The sequence below is a fragment of the Stegodyphus dumicola genome, chromosome X1 (genome assembly GCF_044657685.1).
Source record: "Stegodyphus dumicola isolate Sdum_Otavi_A_Nest chromosome X1, ASM4465768v1".
Taxonomy (NCBI): Eukaryota; Metazoa; Arthropoda; class Arachnida; order Araneae; family Eresidae; genus Stegodyphus; species Stegodyphus dumicola.
Window position 1 is genome coordinate 131,683,536 of NC_140780.1, and position 25,937 is coordinate 131,709,472.

At 32.5% G+C, this 25,937-nt stretch overlaps 2 protein-coding genes across 2 annotated transcripts in view; both read left to right on the forward strand.

The window, feature by feature from the left end:
* LOC118189055 (uncharacterized) overlaps positions 1-6,171 on the forward strand; it is a 42,106-nt gene extending 35,935 nt beyond the window's left edge. Inside the window, exon 8 of the mRNA XM_035359590.2 lies at positions 1,553-6,171. Within this exon, the coding sequence (XP_035215481.1) occupies positions 1,553-1,635 (83 nt within the window). The 3' untranslated portion in view covers positions 1,636-6,171. The remainder of the gene's footprint in view (positions 1-1,552) is intronic.
* Positions 6,172-8,489: 2,318 nt separating this feature from the next.
* Positions 8,490-25,937, forward strand: part of LOC118189054 (major facilitator superfamily domain-containing protein 6-like) — a 33,467-nt gene continuing 16,019 nt past the window's right edge. Inside the window, exons 1-2 of the mRNA XM_035359589.2 lie at positions 8,490-8,985; positions 19,444-19,537. Coding sequence (XP_035215480.2) covers positions 19,462-19,537 — 76 coding nt within the window. The 5' untranslated portion in view covers positions 8,490-8,985; positions 19,444-19,461. The remainder of the gene's footprint in view (positions 8,986-19,443; positions 19,538-25,937) is intronic.

Consider the following 25,937-nt stretch of genomic DNA (forward strand, 5'->3'; position numbering starts at 1 on the left):
GAAATAAAGACTCTACGCACTAAAATCAGATCATTGGTCGAATAATAAAATTTGCATTGAACTATCTTCATTATTTATATATTGAGTGCTTTCAAATATTCCATTTTCTGTCTAAATCATTTCGTAAGGTGAAACTTAATGCGAAAAGATCTCGCAAATGAAACGTTGAATGACGTATTATAATTATGTAAGTAGGGGAAACAATGACAAAGTAATTTAAATACAGTTTTACGTTACTTCATCTACAAAACTTTCTTTCAGTTTCAAAGTAAATTTCTTTCAGTTTCAAAGTAAATCGTATATATGAGTCTGGAAAGAAATAGGATAACAAAGTTAACGAAATTAACTTAGACCAGCCTTTAAGCCTGCAAGATGTCTTTCATCTCGTCTTTTACTACCAGCTCAGAAGGCTAAACGCAACAATAATATTTAATGAACACAACAATAATTTACTAGTACTTTCAGATTGAAGTACAGACTAAAACTAATGAACACAGTTTTGCGGGTGCTAAAGCAACAAGAATATGTGTAATATTCATAAATTTGCAGGACTAGTTTCGAGAGTTCTATATTTATGCTTTCGAAACTCGTCCTTGAATGTTATTCTGATTCTAGTTGCTTATCAGAATAATGGTTCTAATAATGGTTATTCGGCGTGTTAATTTAACTCTGATAACGAACACAAATTCAATTTCGCTTCTTGCGGAAATAGCAAACAACACGCAAGTTTGAATTACTTGTAATGAGAAGTTAAATTTTACCGTAGCACCTGGCTCGTTAAATGACAACTGCTTAGCTGCGAATTATGTACTAAGTAACTGTCGAATAAAGAATTAACCAGCTCAGAGGTTGTTTGCTCGCGACGGCTACAACACAGAGGACTTTCTTTTAAGATGGCGGCTTATGCCAATCTCTCTTTCTTAATTTATATGTTTACTCTATTTAAAACTCCTTTCATTTACTTATACTGGTGGAAGCAGTAGTGTAGAGCAGATTTTAACATACGAAATGACATGTTAATGAAAATAAACCTTTTAAAGACTAACTCTCCCTTTCCAAAGACAGCAGTTAAAATACTTTTTGATTGGAAGCCAGAAGAAAAGCCAACGTTCTCCCTCAAAGGCTGGCCGTATGCTGTTTTTGAAAAAGCGATTTCACAGCATGCCACTGCTTATACGTATGTATAGTATAAATTATGTTAATAAACCAAAAGAAATAATCGAGAGTATATATTCTGAAGAGGGAAGCCAGGGAACATCTAACACTAGCAAGAGTTAACACTAACATTGCTGAGGCTTTATTAAAGCTTTCGAGTTGAAGCGAGAAACCGCTATTAATCTTTGTAACTGAGCACTGTAATTATAATTTTCTTTTTTCAGCCTTCTAATCTACTGCCATTTATTTCATTTACAAAACTGCGACAAAAATTAGAATTTTGTTATATATTTAGAAGGCTGTGATTTATTAAGTATTTTAATTAATTTATTAAATATTTTATTATTGTATTACGTTGTTAGAAATATTCTAATTTATATGATAATTTTTCTCCTAGGGCAGTCGATAAATGGATCTTGCCTTCAGCTTGTGGAACACATGCCTGTGAATGGAATGATAGTTCCAAGTCGGAGTAACTGAATTTTTTTTTTTTTTTTTTTTTTTTTGTACTCCTGCGTGATCTCATGCGTAGAAGCCAAGTAGCATTTCTTCTACAGTCTCCATTGTGTACAAACAATATACGTGGACTCAGAAAAACTTTATAAAATGGAACCAGATTCCTCAGTTAGTTATTTATGAATGGCATGCAATGAGAGATTTTCGCGTCATAATGATTGTTTATTGGCAGTATATTTTATATAGGTTACGTTATCACTGTATAGGATACTTCATGCGTATACTTTACCGGACAGAAAGCATTGAAATTAGTTTGCATAGATATATGATCAAATAACCCTACAATCATCACTGAGACGAAAACGGCAGTGATAGTTAGTTGTTAGTAATAAGTTTATTGATAGTTATGAAGTTTATGCTTTTTTATAATTCTAACACTTCTATATTTTTGCTAAAGACGGAAATAAATTGTAAAATAAAATTGTAAACAAAGTGGGAGTAAAATACTGTGATATAATTTATTCTTTCATAACACTAGGTGCGCTGCTTCCTGAATACGAAAAATGATTCTTTAACTTACAGTTAATTTCTTGTAAAATCAAATATTATATAAGTTTAAAAGTTCTTAAAATGAAATCTTAGATCCATTAACATTGCATTTTTCTTTAAATCCATTATTCATTCCATAAATAATGCAGTTTTGTCTATTTAACTAAAAATTGAAGGGAAATGGAAATTACCTGTGTCAAATTGCTATAAAAGTTGGCAATAATTTTACCTTTTTCTTATCCTTAGGGTAAGTTTTGAAATGTGCAGTTCAACAGTTATGTTTTCAAAAGCAAATGGAAGTGACAAAGGACATATTTTGCTTTACGAGTCAAATTAAATAATTATTAATAGGAATTTTAATGCAGTACATTGAGATCGGGTGATAAGCGTAAGCCAGTGTCAAATGTCATTTCAGAAAATACCAGCCAGAAACTATAGCCTAAAAGACTGGCTTTTTCTGGATGCTTCTGTAGGCCTCGATGAGGGCATCCTGCAAACTCCCATTGAAACTGTTAAGTTTTAGCGGTGGATGAAAGAGAGTGTATTTTAAATTAAAAATGAAGTCAGTTTATCTTAATTTAGAAAACAAAAAGGAGTATTAAAAAATGCATTATTTATGGAATGATTCAATATTAAATTCCAATATTCAAATAAGCATAAATTCTAGATAATTCTATTTGAAGTTTTTAGATAATTCTATTTGAATTAAGGGGCATGTTTATTTTGAGCTTATTTTATTATCTATACAAGGTATACAGAAGACAGATATTAAATATTTACCTGCACTATGTAGAAACGTAGCTCAATACGATGCGTAGTTCAGCAAACATCATTAGTAAAGTCAGAACTGCTATTTAAATTACCCATTTGTAACTAAGAGAAGAAATTGCTTTCTTCAAATTCTGTTTAAAGCTTTAGTATTTTATTAATAATAGCGTGTACTTTAAAGGAAGCACAGAGAATCATGAGATTTCTAAAGGAGTGAAGGCATGTAAAGTATAACTAAAAAAGGGAATTAAAAAAAATTCTTCGTCTACTCTTAGGGAAAAAAATGCGAGCAAGAAAAGTAAAGATGATTTTACATAAACTACGGACTTATAAATACTCTTAAATATATTCCATCTTCATTTAAATGTTATACTGCTGAATTTTCCTTCAATTAATAATGTGGTTATTAGGCTTCAAAATCTGAATTGGAATTTATATGGAATATTATTCATGTGGATAAACTTATCTTCACTCTTGGTTGCTTTCAATTTATCTAAGTACTTTCTTTCTTCACAATTCTTTTGTCTGACATTATGGCATTATTCTTGATTGGTTTGGTTTGAATAGTTGATTATGGCAAAGCGCACTAAAGACATCTACCTAAGAGGAGAGATGCCTTTGTGGATGGCGCTTTCTAAGGGAAACTGTTTCGTATATACGTTACACACGAGAAAACAACGAAAGCTCCCATGCAGCCAGCCTGTTCACCTGGAATCGAATCCAGGTCAGAACTACCAGTACTCAGCGATTTTACCGCTTGGCTGCTGATGAGTTGTATTATTATTGAAGATAGTTCAATATGTGTAATAAGGCTCTTATATTCTCGGTCAGTGAAGTTTGTAACTAATTCACGATTTATCCAATTAATCCGGAAACAGTATTTTACTGAGGTACACTTGATTGTTTTATAAGTGATTGATCAGTCATGACATAGCAAAGTTTTAGGGAAGCTAAAAGTTAATTACCATTTTTCTCCATTAATTGGACGAAAATTATGGTAAAAGTATATTTTAGCGTACCTCTTGGCGAAACTTGGCGATTTTTGGCGGTACATGGATACCGAGCTTGTGCAATTCTTGGACTTGTTAATTTGGCTTGCGTAGTGGCAATTTTTCCGCGAAAAATCGCCGCTACACAAGCAGCCAGCCTGTCGATGTGTACATGGATACCGAGTCAAAATAACAAGATAAAGAATTGCTCAAACTCGGTATCCATGTACACATCGACTTATTTTTACTTAAAAATAAAATCCCTGAATTGCACAAAAACGGCATTGCGCACTCCCTTGCCTTTATCCATGTATACATCGACCTAGTTTCACTTAAAAAAAATCAGAGAATTGCACAAACTAGACTAAATCGTCGCTAGACAAAAACAAAGAATTGCACAGACTCGGTATCCATGTACACATCGACCTATTTTCACTTAAAAAAATTCCCAGAATTACACAAAAATGGCATTGCGCCCTCCCTTGACTTTATCGATGTGCACATCGACCTATTTTCACTTAAAAAAACATCAGAGAATTGCACAAACTATACCTTACGCACTCCCTTGAGTTTGTCCATATACACATCGATATATTTTCACTTAAAAAATCAAAGGAGCACGCAATTCTACAGTACAGGCAAACAAAAAATACATAATCTCAATAAACTACATTTTAAACCAAACAATAAAATAACATAAAAAAGGAAAACCTTTTATGCAATTAAGCACTACGCAAAGCAAATATCCACTTACCCTTATTTAGAAATTCGTTCGTCTTCAGTCTGTGGCACACAAAATTCCTTAACACCATCCAAAAACTTCCTAAAATTATCTGAACTAGAATCCGTACATCGGCGTCACCACATAAATTCACAAAAATAACAGTAAAAAATATACTACGTAGTTCCGGACTGTCCGGAATATGGCTACTAAGTAAACCTTCATTTACACAACAGTGAATTAATGCACTTTTCTCCTTTCGTTTCAAATCATACAGAAACTTCAAATTAATATTACTACGTTCAGCCGTTGTACCGTCTAAACAATGAAACAAGCAACGTACTTCCTAAGCAACACACACCACAAAAGCCCTTGCAAAACATCCCATGATTCAAAATTTCCCGGAATAATGCAAATGATTACGTCATAATAGGGTTTCCATAACATTCAACTACTCAAGTTACCATAAATGATACAATAACTTGGCGATAAACGAAATAACAACTTGGGGATAAATGAAACAACAACATCATGATAATACAAGGGGTACCCTAAAGTCAACTCTAACCAAAATTATGACACTTTTGACTTTTCGCTTTCCTAGATGATTGCAAAATGAATACTTTTCATTGGCCTCGGATGAAAGTTTATCAAGGCGATGAATTTGTAATAGACATTAAAAGAAAAATATCTTTCTATGTGGGTTCAAAGTTTTTATCACACGAAGATGTTTAAAGAACGAACAAATTTCATGTAACCCTGACCCAAGCAAAAAAAATTAATAGGTCACACTTTTTCTTTTACTTCCTAAAAATACCGCAAGTTGTCATGTTTGCAGTTTATCTTCTGTCATTTTTTCCACTAACATTTTCAAACTTCCATAAAAAACATAAAATTAATCTTGATAACATTGGGTACAGATGCTGTCAAATAATTGATATAGATCTAAATAAGCATATAATTGTCCTTATTAATTTTACTTACTTATTAATTATTTTACTGAGAAATAAAGCTTTCTAATTATTTTATGTCCAGAATTCATTTTAGAACCTTACGTTTTATCAATATTTAAATTTCATAATAACGTCAAATTAAAATTAATATAGCATAATTTTCCTTTGCGTGATTTCTATAAATATAGGAGCGTAGGAGTAGAATATTTTACATTTCTTTTAAATGAATGGTCGTGATTCTAAAATATCCTTTTTTTAATTTAATTTATTTTTTATGATTCAACGTGCAATAATTATAGCATCCAGGAGGCTGTATAGTAATCATGTAAATTTAAATTTAACTAATTGCAAATAAAAATTATTATTCATTTGACGACTAACCTTTTGCCTTTAGCAATCCTTTTATTAGCAAACTAGTTTGTCTGTTTAGCTGTTGACACTAGAGGTAATGACATATCATTTGCAATTCTGATTTTTGTATATTTGGAAGGATTATTATTATTTTCATTGGTTTGCTTTGAAAATGAAAAACAATAATTGTGTAAAAAGTTCATCTGTTAAATAAACAGTTTCTGTTGTTTCTGTGATTGTATGAATTGTTATTAAAGTTACATAAACTATAAATGGCAAGTTTTTTTACTTTGAAATGCTTGTATTTTTCTAGAAAGTGTCAGTTGCAACAAAAATATTCCTAATAAATCGAAGTATTGACATATGTAAAATTTTATACACAAAAATGATAAGTATCGTAATGTAATAATATAATTCAAGTCACACATTTTTTCCCAATAAATTAGCACCGACTACATATGTTTAGCAACTGATTCTGTAAAAGGCATAATGAATTTTAAAATTTTCTCCTTCCGCAAGTCTGAAATATTTAAAAACATAATTATATTACATATATTAATAATATATGTTTTTCACACCCATTAAAATATTTCATGAAAAACCTTAACGCGAATAAATGAATGACGTTAATAATCATTATTTTTACAGAAGAAAAATTAAATTTATCCGGCCTGCAGTTATCCGAATAGGTTTTTCCTTCTAACAGGATCATTTAAAATTAAGTCTGGACTTATTTATTTACAGGCCTTAATTTTTTCATTGACTTTGTAGGGATTATTTTAATTTTGTAATAGTTATTTTTAATTTTGAAACTCTGTCCTTTAAATTTTTGTTTCCCAACTACAACCCCTTTCCAGAATGAATTTTCAGTATCGCGTTTTATGTAAATGAGGTAGAACCAGTATTTAATGGGAATTCCAGTCATTTCCGTAGAAGACTCCAGCAGTTCTCAGTAGAGCGTTTCGGTCTTCTGGCCACGTCGTTGCTTAAAGCCTATCTTAATATGCTCGGCCGTAGTCTTAAGTGCCTGTTAGTATTCGCCGGTGAGATTAAATTAAGGGCCAACTCGGTTAGTTATTTCTGTACAGCTTCGGCTAAATTTTAGTTAGTTTAGTTTCTTATTTTCTAGTTCAAGTTGAAGCCCAAGTAGAGGCTTTCCTCTAAGCTCGAGAGGAGCCAACTGTCAACTATTTCTTTGAGTGAATAAAAGGGTATATTAACCCTTCCTTAGACTTTATTTCTATAGCTGTAAGAAGACCAGCGAATAGTCGCTATGCTCTTCTCCAATGTTCTAACTGCCAAAGAAAGATAATTTAAATAGAACATTATAACTTAAATAATTCATTTAAAAACCTTACATTTTATCAATATTTAAATTTCACAATAACGTCACATTAAAATTGATATAACATACGAAATAGCACACTAATATATTTTTTAAAAAATATCAAATTAATTTAGTGTAAATTTAATGATCTTCCTCTTGTAATGAAAATATTTTATCATAAACCAATGAACATATAATCCGCATACATCGTATTTGATTCAACAGCATGCCACTATGCATTATTTGGCTAACATGGCAAGTTTCAAGTCATTACATATAATTTGGAAATACGTAGCTTTAAACATTAATAAAAAAGCTAGTAGGTAATATAGTATAGAGGAATAAGGAATGTTCCTTCTTTATTCTGAGAATCATGTCTTAATACTTACAGAAGTTTCTATTCTAAAAATAGGCTAAAAATTCCTGCTGACGTTATGACTATTCTTTCCCTATGCAAGGAATTGCTGTCGGACAGTATACAGTCACTTTCTATTAGCATTTTATGGCGTATGTCTTTTTCTGTGCTGAGATAGATTTCCTATTCTTGAAGATAATGCCAATTGTTTCTCCATTCTAATCTCTAATACAGTTTTTAGCTGCGTAATCATTTCGAAATTAAACAGGGTAAATGAAAAAATAAAGGTCTCCTTACTTGAGGTAATAAGATGGCATTTGGTCTACAGAAAAAAAGGGTAACATAATTAGTCCTCTTTTTTTATATATTTATTTTTTACAGTTATCCGGATGGACCAATCAGTCCATATAACTGGAATTTGATGCATTCTAATGATTTCGTAAAATAAGTTTTATTTAAATATCTATCGTAAAATCACTGTAGTTTATAAACATGACCATTGCAAATATTAATTTTTTTGTAAATTTTTTATTGACGTAAATTTCTTATTCTAAATACGAAAATTTCCATATTTATTTTAAGTTAGCATAGGAAATTATTATCTTTAAATTATTTAAGCGTTGCTTTAATTGTAAACAGAAATTTATCTAGTAAAATATTTCTTTGCATATTTAAATATCATTTATCAGAGATTTCTTTTTCTAAAGTCTCAAAAGGATTTAAAAACTTGAGCTAATCTCATTCAGGGGTCGAGATTAAATGCAAATCAAAATGTAGGAAGTAATCGCATGACTAATCAATCATCAATTCAGATCTAATCACCATCAGCGGACCTGAGCGAAAATACTATTGCCCAACTCGCAGTCGGCTACTTTAACCGGCTAACAATGTTTCTGCGGGGAATGTGATTCTGAATGAAGGTGAAAAGCGCTGAATCAAAATAATGTTGAACAAAAATGACTAGATGATCAGTGGATACCTATTTCATGAATGGTTGCTTCTTCTGACCAATTGAACATAAGCATGTCTGGCGCCAATCATGATAAACTAAAGCCAAGGTTAAAAGAGAGTTTGATTTATAACTAAATTACGTTGTTAGTGCTGTGTGTTTGTTTTATTTGCTTCGGAGAGAACAAGACAGGACGGAGAATCAACTTTATTAAAAAAATCATTATCAGTGGTTTCCAGTATGCTGACAGACCTAAGTCTTCTGAACTACAGAAGTATGCAAGATTTTTATAAAAAATGCACCAATTTCTGATAAATTTTCAGCACCGCGGTTGCAGTTAAGAAACTGGCTCTCAGCGTATGCTAGTGGATTGTTATTAAATATATGTCTTAAAAAAGTTGAATTCCAAGAGGTAAGCAAAAAAATATATTGTTGTTTTGTATACATTCATGCACTATCAAAACAGTTATTTATTTTATGTCTAAAAATTGCTTAGCATAGTATTTGGCTAAATTGAAAGTAAACTGAAAACGCAAATATTAAAATAAATTGAAACGAGTTATCTATTTCTAATATTATTTTTCACATTTTAAAATGCATTCTATCTAGAATTTTAAAGATATTTATTTAATTATTGCGACTAAGATAGAACTAACTAGCAAGAAATTTTAATTTTTTTCAAACTTCCCCGCTGTTATTTGTTAATTTTGGCATGAATTCATCCCAGGTTATTAATTGTTTTTAATTTTATTCGACATGAATTCTTCCCAGTTTATGACGTTTAATTATAGTTATTTAATTAGCGTAACTTTCGAGAACTGTAATTTAATTTTAAATTCAAGGCAATTACTGTATTCGAAATTAATTTAAATCCATGCGAATTATTTTAAAAGTAAAGGTTTTTACTTTAAAATTCATATTTGTATAATTAAAAAACTATAATTTATTTGCCTAAAAATTAAAGCATATAAGAAATGAATAATCACAAATTAAAAATTTAAATTTTAACTATTAAATTTTAAAACAGTCATATTAATTTTTTTATTAAAAAGCATTTAAATATTTAATTAATGTTCTGAATTAAGTTTCTGAATAATTTACAACGTTATAATTTAGTTATTTGATAAGCAGCAAATTTTGTTTATGATTTATATATTTTATTTATAAAACTCCTTAAAAGTAACAGTTTACTTGGTTGCAATATGTTTCTTCATAGGTTTAGAATTATATTCCTAGACAATAAATAATTCATTCACAGGATGTATGCTAGCCCTTTTGACCAAAGATGGGTGTGACAGACGCCTCAAGGCTAAAAATCCTAATTAATGATATTAAGAGGCACGAGGCCATTCTAAAAGACGCTTTATATGATTTAATATTTCCTTCCACTTTCTGCGATTGATAATTTTGGCTACTGTCATTCGCATCTACTTCCTCAAATACACACGAATACACATTTCTAAAATGTCATGGGATTTAACCCTGGATTTTTAGTGCCAGTTCTACTTAACCGCTAATTGTCTATCTTCTTGAAATTTCCTCTTCATTCCATTCATTTATTTATATTGATCTGTTATAGTTCCCTCAGTCTCAAATAGTTATATACGATAGACTGTTTTTACGAACTTCCAATTTATAACTATGAAGTAGGTCTCAAATGGTTTTTGTGTTTCTTGTTGCCATTCCTTTCTACAAACATTTAATTTTACGAACAATTTCAGATGTCCTTACCAGTTCCCCAAAACAAAGAGACTGGTTTGTTTCTGTATCATTGCGTCTTGCCAAAAATCCAGACTTAAACACAAATATATAAACTCGTGATACTGAATTTTAAGCAAACTTCTTACTTTACTGAAGATTTATTTAAGAATTTAATTTTGAAACTAACTAAGCAGTATAATAACAGGATAATTACTTTAGTCTATTTATATAAGCTTCTTCTCTATCAAGCATGTAAACACTTGTTTTAGGACAAAAATTTCAGTTTGTTAGATATTGTATTTACTCGAAAATGAGCCCTCTTAAATTTAGGACGGTCTGTTAAAAGGATTGCGATGAGTGAAATTACATTTGAAAGGAAGAAGTCATATTATAAAGAAAACTTACATTGCTTAAATACTAAACAAACCCCACAGATAAATCTCCGAATAACTAAACTACAATAACTACCGTTAATTATAATAGACGTCTAGCTGAGCGATTTCAGTTCAAGCCTTCATCCACTGTATTGGTCAATGATACGCTGATAACAAATAGGTAACAATGCATCCCTAACTTTCTATAACTTTTTTAACATAGTAAAATATTTTATTTAATTACGTAGTTCACCTTTCATTTTAATCAGAATTACTACTACTGTCATCAAATATTCACCTAAAATTTTACTTCTTAGCTTATTTAAAAATTTATCCTGAAGGGTAAGTGGGGTCTTATATTCGATGGGATTTTCTTTTTCGTATAAAAAACAGAAATAATATTATATCAAGAAAACATTATAACGCGCATTGTGAAAAGGCTTTCATATAAGCTATGCTTTAAGTACGATTCTGTACAAGACGTAAGGAAATCTACTGTTTAGAAACATATAAGTAAAACATTACTATACATTTATTTGTATACATAACAGCCCTATTTATATAAGCATATTTTTTCCTTGTATTGTCTCAAAACAAACTGAAACAAATAGCTGCACTTTGGATTAGAGAGCATTTGCGAACAAAAGTCTCTAACTTCATGAAGGAAATTATAATAGCTTTTCTATTTACTTTGTTTTCATTCTGTTGATTAGTCTTTAATGCTCCCAAAAATGCACTTCACAATTTATTTCCGAGGGAATGTTTTAATTGGTTGACTTTTGCATCCTTTTCTGCTCACTGACCATTCAGTCTACTTCATTTTTCATTGCTGAAAACTTATACATCTAAAAGTTTCCTGTGGAGGTTGCTGTTTGCTGTGCCTTGATATAACAATAGTATTTGACTGTAGATTTTTTTAATAAAAAGTTATTATAATTTTTAATACATTCAATTTAAATTTTATAGTACAGAAATTAGGAAAATGCTGGAAAGAAACTGAATTATTATTTACACTAAGAATCTTTCTAAGAATTCAAATTTGGAATTTCTAGTTAAGCTAATTCTGAAACGGGTTATTTTTCCAAAAACTGTCTGACTCAAATTCAGCACGAAGGACATAGTTTTTAGACAGACAGAAATTTTTAATTAATAGAAGGCCTTTGTATCATATTATTCAGAAGGAAGATTTAAATAGATTAGAAACGTCAAAGAAATCTGTTCACATTTTTTTATCTAAACGTATAAAGCCTCATATGAAAAAAAGTTCATATTTTCAAGTAACTGTACATTAAATGATTAGCACAACTGATACTGAACTTAAATTACTGAACTTAAATTGATTTTTAAAGTAAATCGAAATTACTACTTCAAACGTTTCAATTAATTATCGCATTTAAAACTTAAAACTTTTGCCATTCTCAATAATAAAAATGTTGCTTATATATACGAGATTCAAATAAAATCAATGTTTTAAATTCATTTACCACTATGCATACATCATTACATGATACATCCAGTCATACGTTTGACGTACATGTCGAGACATTCGGACATGTCAAAACAAAAAAAAAACAAAAAAAAGGAGAGTTGTGAAAAATATTAAGTTAAAAATAAATTTTAAGTATGTGACAGCAGTCTTAACAATTAATATTTCCCCTTTATATTAAAAATTTTGCTTAGTTACTACCAAAATATTGGTTAGAATCTAGAAATACTTTCAATTCACTTTCTGTTTCAAAATTTTTCATGCTGCTTATAGCCCTCTGCTTTCAAACACGACCACAAATTAATAATCATAAAACAAATGAAAAGTTAACATATATTTAATCGAATTCTGCAGTTAATCTGAATAAGAAAGTCTACATTTGACTTTATTTTCTTTCGTTAGTATTGCTTCGCTACTTTGTTTTCTTTCGTAGTATTACTTCTAGGTTTAATGAATTCAATCCTAATAAGTATATCATGACATCGTATCAATCATATTCATCATAAAAACCAAGCGAAGTTGTACCGAGACACGTAATGTATGGCATTATGAATATTATTTAAGATATATAATTACAAAGATGTTGAAGACCTTATCTACTTGGTATGCTATAAATTAAAAATATTTAAAATTATATCAATTATGCATATCATTAAAAATATAAAGCAAAACGTTAATAATCAAAAATACGTTTAATCCTCTTCCCTCACCCAGTTTGTAAAGCAATATCCTTATACACTCATGTCCATAAATTAAGGATAATGCAAAACCAGGCAAAGGAAGAGTTAGAAGCAAAACAAATTTAAGTAATTTGTAAAGCTTATTTATTAAACAAAAGGTAAAGAGCAAAAAAAGATGTTATATGTTTGATATTATTAAAAAAATTAGCGATTATTTCTCCCTGGAGCAAATTACAAAAAAAAAACCTATTTACAAAAAACCAATATTACATGGTTGGTATGATTGTTAATACATTGTATGTCTCCCAGACGATGCAATACAGTCCGTATAACGCCTAGGCATGCTGAGTATCAAATTATCGATCTGATCTTGGGAGATATTACACCACTCATAAAGCAATGCTCTCCCAAGTTCCGGTAGACATGTAGGAGGAGGTTGACGGGCTGCAACTCGTCGGCCAAGTATGTCCCACACGTGCTCTACTGGTTTCAAGTCCGGTGAGAATGCTGGCCAGTCCATACGGGTTATATCCTCCGATTGAAGGCATTCGCTTGCGATGTTTGCACGGTGAGGACGGGCGTTGTCATCCATAAACACAAATTGTGCGCCCATGGCGCCCCGAAACAAACGTACATGTTGTTCCAGAATGACTTCCCGATAGAGTTGGCTTGTCATGGTTCCAATTTGAACATGCAAGTCAGTTCTGGAACCCAGAATAATTCCACCCCAAACGAGCACTCCTGCACCACCGTAACGGTGTCGTTCAATGATGTTTTCTTGGTGGTAACGGGTACCTGGAGCTCTCTATATGGAAGTCCAGCGAGAATCAGACTGCAAGCTAAACCTGGACTCGTCGGAAAACATCACACAAGCCCACTGTTGCGGTGTCCACAATGCATGCTCTCTACTCCAGGCTAACCGCAGGCGACAGTGAGTTGCAGTAAGCGGAACGCGTCTGACAGGTCTACGAGCATATAGACCAATCTGCCCTAAGCGTATGTACACAGTCTGTTTTGAAATTGTTGTACCAGTGTCTGAAGAGAGCTGACGAGACAGGTCTGAGGCTGTGCGCCGCCTGTTTCTTTTGGCAGTAACTGCCAAATACCGGTCCTCATTCGGCGTTGTAACTCTGGGGCATCCTGTGCTGTAACGTCTACTCACATAACCTTCATCTTGGAATCGTTGCCAAAACCTGGAGATGACACTCTGGGCAATTCCAAATTCGTCTGATACTTCCAGTTGGGTAAGCCCACATTCCAGACGGCCGATAATTCTACCACGTAAAAAGTCATCCAAATGCGTCCCTTGTGTCATAACTATTCGGTTATTGCACTGAAATGCTTATAAAGCGCCTGCGAACAATTTTACTTCTTTGCCTGTATTCCTTATATATCACTCTCTTACACTCTCGTCATTGTGACGTACCATCGGTTTTATCTGGTTACTTCCTGAAATTTGCATATGATTCTTGAAGATGTGTGTAATGATTTTACTGGTGATATATTTATTTTAGAGTTCGATTTCCGCGTTACTCCGAATTATCCTTAATTTATGGACATGAGTGTATTTCAATGATAAATTACATAATTGCGAAACATTGCTCCCGGTTGTGTTACAGAAATGTTAAAAACTGAATGTTTTTCGTCAATGACTTTCATTTGGGTAAAAGTAATTTATTATATATGCATAGTTCTGAAATTTTTTTCCACTGGCCATTTTGCCAATTACGAACATACTTCCTCTTTTTTTCCTTCTCTGAAAGATATTTAATGAAAAGGCACCGACTGGAAATATCTTAAAACAGAGCCTATATAAAATGATTTAAATTTTATACATTTAAAAGACATCACGTGACAAAAATTAACATATTTAATATATCTGAAAACCTATAATCATTTACTCACTTCTTCACTAACTAGAATCACTCACTAACTAGTTAATCACTCACTAACTAGAATGAAGTACATATTACTTATAAAGGAACTTTAAAATATATGCATCGGTTGATGAAAAGAAATGTTGGGAAATCACAACAGCTTATTGAGAGTGGCAGATTCTTCACTAATATTACTCGCAGTTAATTTTAATGTTTCATCAAAACTAACTTTAACACTAGTATTTAGCGTTTTCTGTATACCTGTAACTACGATCAGCGGTCAATTTGACCGCTTATTACGAATGGAAGAAAAGGCTCGCTTTTTGTTAATATTATGACAAGTTAATAATTGTTCATTTTTCTTGTTTAATAAATAAAATTTAATTTAATAAAAGTAAATTTAGTAAATGCATGCAACCAAAAGATAATTTAATATAACAAAGAGGTTCACTTGTATTCGGATTCACTTGTTTCAGTAGGAAAAATGCAGTCCTCGTCGGATAAACTGGATATCGTTTCGGTACGAAATTCTTCATCAGATTCAGTTTCTGAAAACAGTTCTGGTTCAAACAGATTCAGTTTCTAGTGATGATTCTGATGAATCATCACCAGAAAGACTTTCAAAAACTTTCAGCATCCCTTTATTCGTGAGATATTTTCTATCAAAGCTTCTACGCGACGTGTTAAACAGACCAGAACAACAAAACGATCCAAATGAAGTACAGTACATTTGTGTCTACTGAAAAAAATAAACTTTCTAACACAAGCAAAATGTGCAGACACGTGGCCGCGAAAAAATTCCAAATAGGTGTTTTTATTCCCCCCCTCTTCCCCTCCCCACTCATTTCTGTGAAATATGCAATCTTCTTTACCAAAAACACACTTGTTTATCTATCAGCAAACCGGAACTAGGTAGAAAAGTCTTAAACATATTGAGAAATCTATAATTTTCTGGATACGGTCAAAATTACCAATAGCCGTAATTCTAGGTATAAACAATAATATTGTTGAAAGTAATTAATTAAACTGAACAAAACAAATATCATATAATAGTCGTAAGCTTTTAGAAAAAGTCAAAAAATATGAACTTTCTAAATAAAGAATTAAAAAAGTTACGTCCAATTAAAATGGAGATACGGCAAAATGACCGTTCCCGTAATTCTAATGTTAAAGCGGAAATACACTTTATGAGTGAAGCTATAGAGCTCTACTTGTGTAATATCAACTAAAGAGTCCTTCAGAACCTATTAGACTGACAAGCAAACAAGAGCTCGGTCTGAAATATTACATCAGAGCTTACGAATGTTTTAAATAACCTTTTTATTTAATCTTGGAATTAAAGAGATGGCACCACTTTTACGTACAAGCAAAACTCTGCCACTCATAATTTTTAAAATGACAGAGCTGAAATTTAAGTATCGTAGTCGGAGACTACATAAATTCGAACTATTTAAGTTGGCTAGACTTAGGTGTTTTGCTGTCGGCTAGTAAAATAGTCAAAGCTGGAATGTTAATGAACAGAACTGGACGACAGAAAATAAAGCTATGAGCAATGCTGCCGAAAGTTGTATCTCTAACCACAGGAAATGAATTTAACAGTGCAGTTTTAAATACATCGAATTTATATTTCTCACTACTCGGTTCACCTTGTAGATACTTTTTAATGCACTAATTCAGTGCTTGACCTCGCAGCGGCGTGATTGCTGAAGCAACTTTTTTTAACTTCTCCAACCGGATACCAATAAAATACTATATAACCTTTCCTAAAACTTGTGTCAACACCCTTTGACACACACCTCCGTATTAGGCGGGAGGGCCGGGTGATGTCATAGAGTCATCAAAAGAGGGATTGAACAAACTCACTTGCTGCGCTACAGAGGCCGCACTTCCGCAAGACAGACTTTTTAAATGGACTCTCTCTTTCAAACCCCAAGGCTGAACCGGCACACCGGACGCTCCTCAACCTCGACTTAGGCGAACGCAGTTCGCAGTGTCGGATGCCCGCGTGTTATCGTTAACCCAGAGTAGCACAGACTGACGATTTTCGAACACATTTGAGCTTCTCACAAATAAGTCCACTGGATATCAAGTCCGTAAAATGATAAGCAATTACCTAGTCAGCAAAACAAATGGGGAGCAAACAAATACAGAGTAGCAGTATTGGAACTGTTTGAGACAATGTTCTAGCTGCCATTAGCCAAATGAGGCAAAAGAATCCTAGCTACTAGCCACGTAAGTAAGAGGAGCTATGCGAGATCAGTTGGTCAAGCAGAAAAAAAAGGCCAACTACGGAAGATCATCACATTTACAACAAAATACAAAATAAGCACCAGAAAAACGACAAATACAGGAATAAAATGCATAAGCCATAAGCAAATACAAAAAAAATTTTTGGGTTAATACTATTTACAATACAGAGCTCATTAGCCTAGACTTAATCTTCATTAAAAAGCCCGGCAATTTCCTATAGAATGAGGTGGAGTATTTGGAACTTATCAGGCATGTTGTCACATTTTTTTTTAATTCAGGTATCTTGCTCTTATAAATCTGGTTTATTCGACCAATATTGAAGCTGAAAAGATTTTCACTTCTTTCATAACTTTGAATATCTCCGAGATGTCAGAGCAATCATTTGTATTATTGATAGGGTTATCATTTGTAGTTTTAGGGTTATCATTGCTTGATTGGTAGGCGATAATAATAACGAAGAGTGGTTTTGCTGCAGATTTAAGCAGCTTGAAAACACACTTATTCAAACATTTAACGATCTAATCAATACGGGCAGCATTTAAAGGCTTGAATTCGATATATCCAGATGCAAGAATTGTTTTCACAACTTCCGTGTTTTCCAGGTCTACATTTTCTAATTCGGAAAATAACATCAAAATCATCCGCATAATTATTCACTGCAGGAGATTGAACATCACTAATCAGATCACTATTAACTTCCGAGCACGAGGCATCGACTCACGAGGTAAGCTTAACGCCATTTTCACAATCCATTCCGAGCAGGGGAAATTCAACACCGTCGTTGTCCATAAATTTCGGTGTACAATACATAAAAATTTGAAGAAAAATACACACTTAATCTAGGAGTAAGGCGCATATGAAAAAAAAAAAAAAAAAAAAGCACAAAGAACGCTCAGATTTCAGTCGATAAAGCAGTTTCGCATTGTTCTAAGAAGTATTGCACAAAACTCGAACTCTTGTCAAAACTTGGATGCGCGGCGACCACTGAGGGAGGGAAGCATCTATAAAATTTGTGTTCTTGGCCATTACGCTACCATTAAGATGCCTGAAGCAACTACCATCCAGGACAGCATAGACTGCTCTTTCTCTCAGTAGAAACCAACCAAATTCCAGTTATTGTGCCCGCAGAGCCGCTACTGTCATAGTATTATATTCAGCAAGTACTGAAAAATGGCTGCCTAAACTTTCGATGAAAGTTAAAAGTGAACTTCTACCGATGAAGCTGGTAGCTGGCTTCATCGACACTCCCATAGTATGTAAAATATACGCAAATCCTTCCCTAGGGCTTGCAAGAGCTGCAGCACCTTTGAGTCTTGGGGACGGCGGGCAGGCAAAAAATTGCGTCACCTCCGGGCATGGTTCTGGACAGCTAGGCACCAGTTATGTAGTTATCAGATTTTCTTTTCTTTTTTTCTTTCTTTTACTTTACATAGGACCAGGAGACATGAAAGTGTGGAATGTGCTCGCCAGGATTCAAACTCCGGTCTTTCCGACTGCTAGCTGGATATGCTTTCTAATTATACCATGAAAGAATGCTGTAAAGAATGAGTAAATACTGAGATATTTCTCCTCTTAAAGGGCAACTGCGAAGGAGGGGAAACAAGCCAAATCCTCGTAGTGACTAATTATTGTCAACCACGTTTTTAGTTCAGGCACTTTTAGAAAACTTTCTAATCAAAAATAATTGGAAAATAAAGGAATTAGAATCCGACATTAAAAATCATTGTTTTTTATTGATAAGTAATTTCAACATGTATTTTTGCAAGGATTATGAAAAAGAAAATTGGATTAGAAATTCATTTTGTTCAAATGTACCTGAAATTTGAAATTTTATCTCGTGAAGAATAAGAACAATTGATAGAAGCTTTAACTGAAGATTTCAAAAATAAAACACTTGTTAACTTTTGGCAGAATCGAAAAAAAAAAAAAAATAAAAGAACTTAAAGGCATTTCAAACAAAGTCGTTATATTTTTATTGGCTTTTTGCGTAACTTATTTGTGTGAACAGGACCACTTTTGAGACAGAATTTTTTCGAAGCCATGAAGTGAAGAAATTTCTAGTGTCCTCGTCTGGAACTCCGGGCCTTCCGACTGCCAGCCTCAAGTGCTTTCTAATTACACCACGAAACATCACGGTAAAGATTGAGAAAATACAAGTTTCTAAATCACCACATTTATATTTCTAAGAAAATGAAATATTGTGAGAAGAAAAGGATCGAACTCTACAGGCAGTCAACGCAAGCAACTATAGTATTTTTTAAATTTTTGTTTAAATAATAATAAGGCTTTTAAAATTCTAATCTTTTTTCCCTCGTTGCATGTTAGATATTCTTTGTTGGAATCTCAATTTTTCAATGTTAAATACGCTTTTCAGACAATACGATAAAAAAATCTGTTCGATTCAAATAAGAATTATTTATATACTTCAGTTAAGCAGTTGTGAATGTAGGTGAATTACTGTATAAATATATCTAATATGCCTTTTTCTCATAAATGCTTTAGGTTCAAGAAACAAACGCAATGGCAAAACTAAAGTGTCCAACTATAAACCGAGCTCTTTTTCCGCTCAAAATTGTTTTATTCTGCTGGTATGGAGGTAAGTTAATTTTATTAAAGTATATTTAGAAAACTACATTAAAAATGCAGCATTCTCTGCTTTCGCCTGAGATATTACTGGGCATGTATGCACAGCACTGTTTCAGAATTAGCATAATTTCTTAAAATTGCAGCTTAAACTAAGGCTTCTCTACAGAGTATTAATAGCTTTTAGTGCACATTTAGCTTAATATATACTATTTCCTTAACTTCCTTTTAGTTTGAATTCAGCAACTGTCTCTTTCTGAAGACCAGTAGTTAGTCCCGAACTTCAATTCCCGGCTACTGAGATAATCGACTTTAAGGTAGTTTTCCTCATGTGTAATATAAATATGAGCCAGTCTTCTTAAAATGTCGCCCGAAACATCCTCTTCTAATGCATACAGCTCTCAAGTACTTTACCGTAATAAAACGTAATCTGTTTGAAATGTTTGCTTCATTGTCTGACACAGCCTTTCTTAACTGTGGGTCGCGACCCCGAATGAGGTTGCAAAGCGAATGTTGGTGTAGAGAAAATTTAATTCAGAAACATGAATCGCAATCCCTTCATTACCTTCAATTTAATATACAGTATTTTTGTCGTGTATTTTTCCCCCTCGCATATTTTTATCAATAACATTTTAAAACCAGGTTCTGAAAATTTTAAAAATATTCGCGTTAAATTTTCTCTTCCTCCAATGCGTTCAGAGGACGAGCTTATCTAAATTTTAAATTCGATTCGTCTACGTAAGTGATTGTTTTTGTCCGTTTCGTTCAAACAAAGACAAAAACCTCTGAAACTACCTGCGGAGATCAGGCAGAAAGTTTTCCTTCTTAATTGTTGACCTTACCTCACACTAAAACAAAAACTAACCATCAAACACGAGCGGACATTCAGTCTACTATTTCGTTGAGTCAGCTGCACATTCATTTTCTCTAAATATTTATGGATGATTTGAGAACTGAAAGATAGCAATAAGAACGTCATAGCTTCGAATTACAGCCAATTAGAAACGATAATACCTTATTTGATGTTGCAATGTTAATATTAGTACATATTCTTATCGGAATGTAGGTTTCTTTTAGAGAAATATTACTGTTATAAGGTATGTCTCCCGCCTTCTTAGCATGCCTTCGTAGTGTAGTGGTCATGTATATTCAATATATTTTCTAAATATAAATAGCACTAATTAATGCAGCTTGCTAATGGATGGATAATCTGACAACCTTGTCGATTCCAATTCGATTAATTCTAGTCTGAAACCACAGTCATATTTATAATGTACTTGTGTAATTCAGTTGCTTGAAAAACATTAAGATCTGTTCTCTTAGGGTGCGTATGATGGGCTTCCAAAGATTGGGAAGTTGGTTCCGTGACAGAGAAGGAACACAGCTTTTAAATCTAAAAGATTATTCCGGTGCGGTAACTTCTTAACAAGAATGTTGTTTTAGAAAAGCTAATAAATGTGACTAATACCCTCTGATTGTGATTGTCTGGTGTTCTTACTTTTGCTTGTTACTTTATAAGGTATTTCTCCCGCCTTCGTGGTGTAATGGTTCTGTACGGTGGGCCGGTAATCCAGAGGTCCGTGGTTCGATTCCCGGCGAAGGCTTTTGCTAATTTTTCATCTCTCTGGTTTTTACAAATAACCTAATGTCTCTACAGTGGCGCCCGAACTAAAAGGGTGTTGGATGAGGATTCTCCCCACCCAGGATTTGACGATTGTGTCCCCTAAAAACCTCAGTCGCCCTTTAAAAGGGGGAGTATATAAGGTATTTCTCCCGCCTTCCTAGCGTGCCTTCGTGGTGTAGTGGTTCTGCACGCTGGGCCGATATTCCAGAAGTCAGTGGTTCGATTCCCGGCGAAGGCGGTTGCTAATTTTTCATCTCTCCGGCTTTTCCAAATAACTTAATGTCTCTACAACTTCTAAGATAAACAGCATGTAGATATGAGATCTGGCTATTATAAAAGCTGATGCTGCTTCCACGTCGGCCTATATTTTTGGGCTATAATCTAAATGTATGATTCGACCTTTACACGTTTCGGAATTATGTAACCACGTTAACTTTAACGTTAACTTGCAAAATGTTTTATTATAGCCTACAAAATAACTTTTGGAATTCACAGTAGCTTAGTTTTTATATTGTTTAATAGTTTTATCAGAAGTCTGAAAAATATTCAAGCTTAATATTGCCTACCAGCGGCCGAGAGGTAAAGTCGCTGAACAGTGAGTGGACCTGGGTTCGATTTCAGGAGAATGGACTGCCTGCATGAGCGTTTTCGGGATTTTCCCCCATGTGCAACGTGTATACGAGCCAGTTTCCTTCACTAAGTCCTCCATGAAGCCATGCCTTTCCTTAGGCAGCCTTTGTGTGCTTGCCATAGTTAAATAAACCAAATAAATCAAACTAAACCGAACTCAATAGTTTAATAAAAATGTCTAAAAGAATATTCAGGTTGTTCAATATTCTAATAAACTATGCAAAAGAATATATAAATTATTAAAATTTCATATACTAAGTAATTATTTCACATGTCATGTACTAAGTATTTTATTTGTCTAACTGCTATTTTCACTCATTTTTTTTTTGTTTGTTTGTTTACATGGACATATTTACATTTTCTTCGTACTATTTGATACCGTTATCAAAGACTGATCTTGCACTGAGTGATTGATAGTGAATAGTGACAGCAGGATATCAAAATCAGTTATTTTTATTACTTCGCAGACAAGAACTTAAAATGATAAGCTTATCTGTTTATATGATGTAATCATGAAAAAAAATTCCTTGTTAAAAGCTACGAAAAACCTACGGTATTCAAGAAGACATTGGGCTTTTTCCCTGAAATATCTATCTTCTGGAGTTAGTAGTTTGCTTTAAAGTGAAGATATGCATGACAAGGCCACGCACAGAGTAGAGCAAGTAATTTTAGGGACATAATACAAATCAGTATAACGATGAATTAAACTGCAAAAAGCCAAGCAGTATTCTAGAATATAAAAAACTGCGATATGCACACTACAAAATCGGTGTTTGCAAGCCAAGTATTTCTAAGAAAATAAAAATCATTTGTCCATATTTATAGTTATTTAGGTTGATCAGTTGATTAAAGGATTACGGAAAAGATAACAAAAGTTATCTGTTAATTATTTGAGAAAAAGTAGCAATGATATTAATAAGACTAACCATTAAAACTGGAGGAAATGAGCTCTTTTGCTTCATGAAATTCAACAGTCTTGAGAAATTTTATTCAAAAGCCTTCCGGCTTGAATAAAATGGCAACGATTTTTCACATTAAAAATTATTAAGAATGCAACGAAAATATGCATGATTTTATACTAATTAACCAGTTGTTATGATTTGAACATTTACTTTAACTTCTTTTCCATATTCTTCATCAGAATGCAAATTATTTATTAAGTATTTAAGCCGAAATTTTACGTACTTAGAGTTAGAGTTTATAGCAGCCTTGCTGTTAATATCGCTGGCTCTGTCATAGTTTATTTCTGACTTTAGCATCTTGATAGCCGAGGTTTAAGTAAGCGCCGCTAATTAACTTGAGCCAGCTTAAGTAGTCTACTGTGTGTACAATCTCAGACTATGTTAACTACAATTGAATTTATCTTCTGTTAATTTAAATACCCGTTAGTAGCGGCGGTACGTCTGTTGCACAAGCAGTGCTTCATGTTCATTTAAGAGTTAAATAAAAATGGTATTTTAACTTTCTTAAGTCATTCTTTCTTAGTCATTTGTTCCCGACTAAAGCGATTACTCGCTTCCAATCTAGTAGTCTGGTTTCCGCTAGATCGAGTGCTAGTCTAGTCTCCGCTAGGACATTAACACAAGCTTCTAGAGTAGAACCCTTCAAATACGTGATTAATTTTGTAGTTAATACATGATCCTTTCGTAAAGAATTCTTAGACATTTTATGGAAGTTGTGCCTTCCAAACGGACTTTAGAAATAATTTAAAATAAAATAAAATAAAAATATACGTTGCAGTCGCATCAAAAGTGTAAATACTGTAAAATGTTATAAATCTAAACTCTTAAATATAACTGAAAAGCCATTTCTGCATATATAACTCTTCTGCGGAGTATTTTAGGAATTTACGTTTATAGACGGATTGAAAGTAAATCAATGTCTAAACAGAGTTTGTAACAATAAAGTATATAACCTCTTCAGTTAAGGCAGATGACGCTCTAGTGCTTTGTCGTAATAAAGGAATAATCTAAATTAATTACTGATACATAATTCATTTCAGTTGATTTGCACAGAACCGTTGAAACGTCTTGATAATTTCTTTTCAATGATATGATTCTATCTCTAAAAACGATTCTAATTAGATTACTCCCTTTGCGCTCCACCATTTTATTTCGGCAAGCCATATCTCGGCCATGTGCAGCTGCAATACAATGGTTTTAATCTAGGTAATAGTTTAAAATTTGTCCGATCGTGTCATCTTATGTTTTCATCAACTTCCGGGAATCAAGCCCAGAAGACATCTGATATAACATTACAGCGACCTCAACACCTGGAAAAAATAATATTTTTATTTATATAATTATTACTGAATATTCTTCAGGCGTTGAAAATGACTATCTGCATCTATCTATATCTTGAATTTTTTCAACTTCTTATTTAGCGTACTTTGCTTGTTTTGTTTAATTTAAAATAGTAAATAATTATATATATGTATATATATAAATCTATATATATATATAAATCTAATATATATATATATATATAATATTATTTTTCAATAGCCTTTTAACTTTAATTTGGATATTTCCCCTTTCTGTTTTAAAAATTTTCCCCTTTCTGTTTTTAATTTGGATATTTCCCCTTTCTGTTTTTAAAAATTTTCCCCTTTCTGTTTTTAATTTGGATATTTCCCCTTTCTGTTTTAAAAACAGAAAGGGGAAATATCCAAATTAAAGTTAAAAGGCTATTGAAAAATAATATTATATATATATATATATATAATATTATTTTTCAATAATATTATATATATATATATATATAATATTATTTTTTTAAAAACAGTAAATGCTTATAATAAACCCCTGTCGTCTCTCTGCCTTCTTTCAAAATCAATAGCCACCATCATATGACTTTTGCTTAACACTAGTAACATAAACACTTTTGCGAAATAAAATTGAAACAGCCAATAATAGCTTTAGAGCATAATTAATTAGACAATCAAATGGAATCAAAATCGAAATTCACTATCTCTGAAGTGAGATTTCGTCTCGAACACAAAAGAATTCACTCCTACTTCTCCTGTTAAAAGACCTGCTATCACTTGATGCTTGCTTTCTTCAAAATTATATTTTTGAAGTGTAACTGCTCCAGTGTAATTCTCCGAAAGCAGACACTAAGGTTTCCGGTAATTTATGTTGGCTTATAGTAAAATTTCATAAACGTAAGTAAATAAGAGTATTATTAATTCGGCAGCATCTGCAACTTATTCATCGTACATCCATCTACAACGGATCAGTATGCTTCAACAGCTGCGTCATCAACGACATTTTCCAAACTATTATATATATGCATGATAAAGCAAAATTTATAAATTTTCAAATAAAAATTTAATACCTTCAATATTTATGAACAGTAGATTGCATTTAATGTGATCTGGAAATTAAGAAGGAATCCGTTTAGGGAAAATGGCTAATTAATAGACTTTCGATATATTTTAAGACTAACCGAAAGTGTCCTAGAATGAACACGAAAATACGTTTTTGATAGCTTCTTGTGCTTTTGAGGACTTTTAACATACCCTTATAGAACTGAGTGAGCAACAGATCTGCTCCATCTGTTATATTATCTAAAAATGAGGTGCAATCTCTGGAATTGTGCTTGCAAAATGTGGCGATTTTAATTTGAAATTTAATTCGAATTACTTTAAAGCATGATGTTACCTTCTCTGTCTGCATTTCTGTCAGCATAACGTAAAGATTAAAAGGAGAATTTTCTTTTAAGCAAGTTCCCTTATTAACTGGTAATTTATTTTTACATATTAACGCCAATTCAGTCAGAAAATACTTATGTATTAGATGAACAGAATGAAATATATTTTGACATAACAAGTTGGAACCAAGGCTTAAATTCAGCCGAAATATCCCAGTACAAGGCTCCAATACTCCTTAATCTTTGAGTAAAACCGAAATTCTAGCCGGGGCCCCAAATAAGACGAATGTTTGTATTTTAATATAGTATCTATTTGTCATTAAATTTTATTTTTAATTTTTTTATTTATTTCGTTACATTTTATTATTTTATGCATTTCATTTTGTTTAACATTGCTGACAGCCTCCTATGACACTTCTAATTTTGGAAATAAATCCTTGAGCTCATTAGATATGCCAAGGATTCTGTTGGCTTCTACCGTAAGAAAAACATAACATTTGTGTGAACT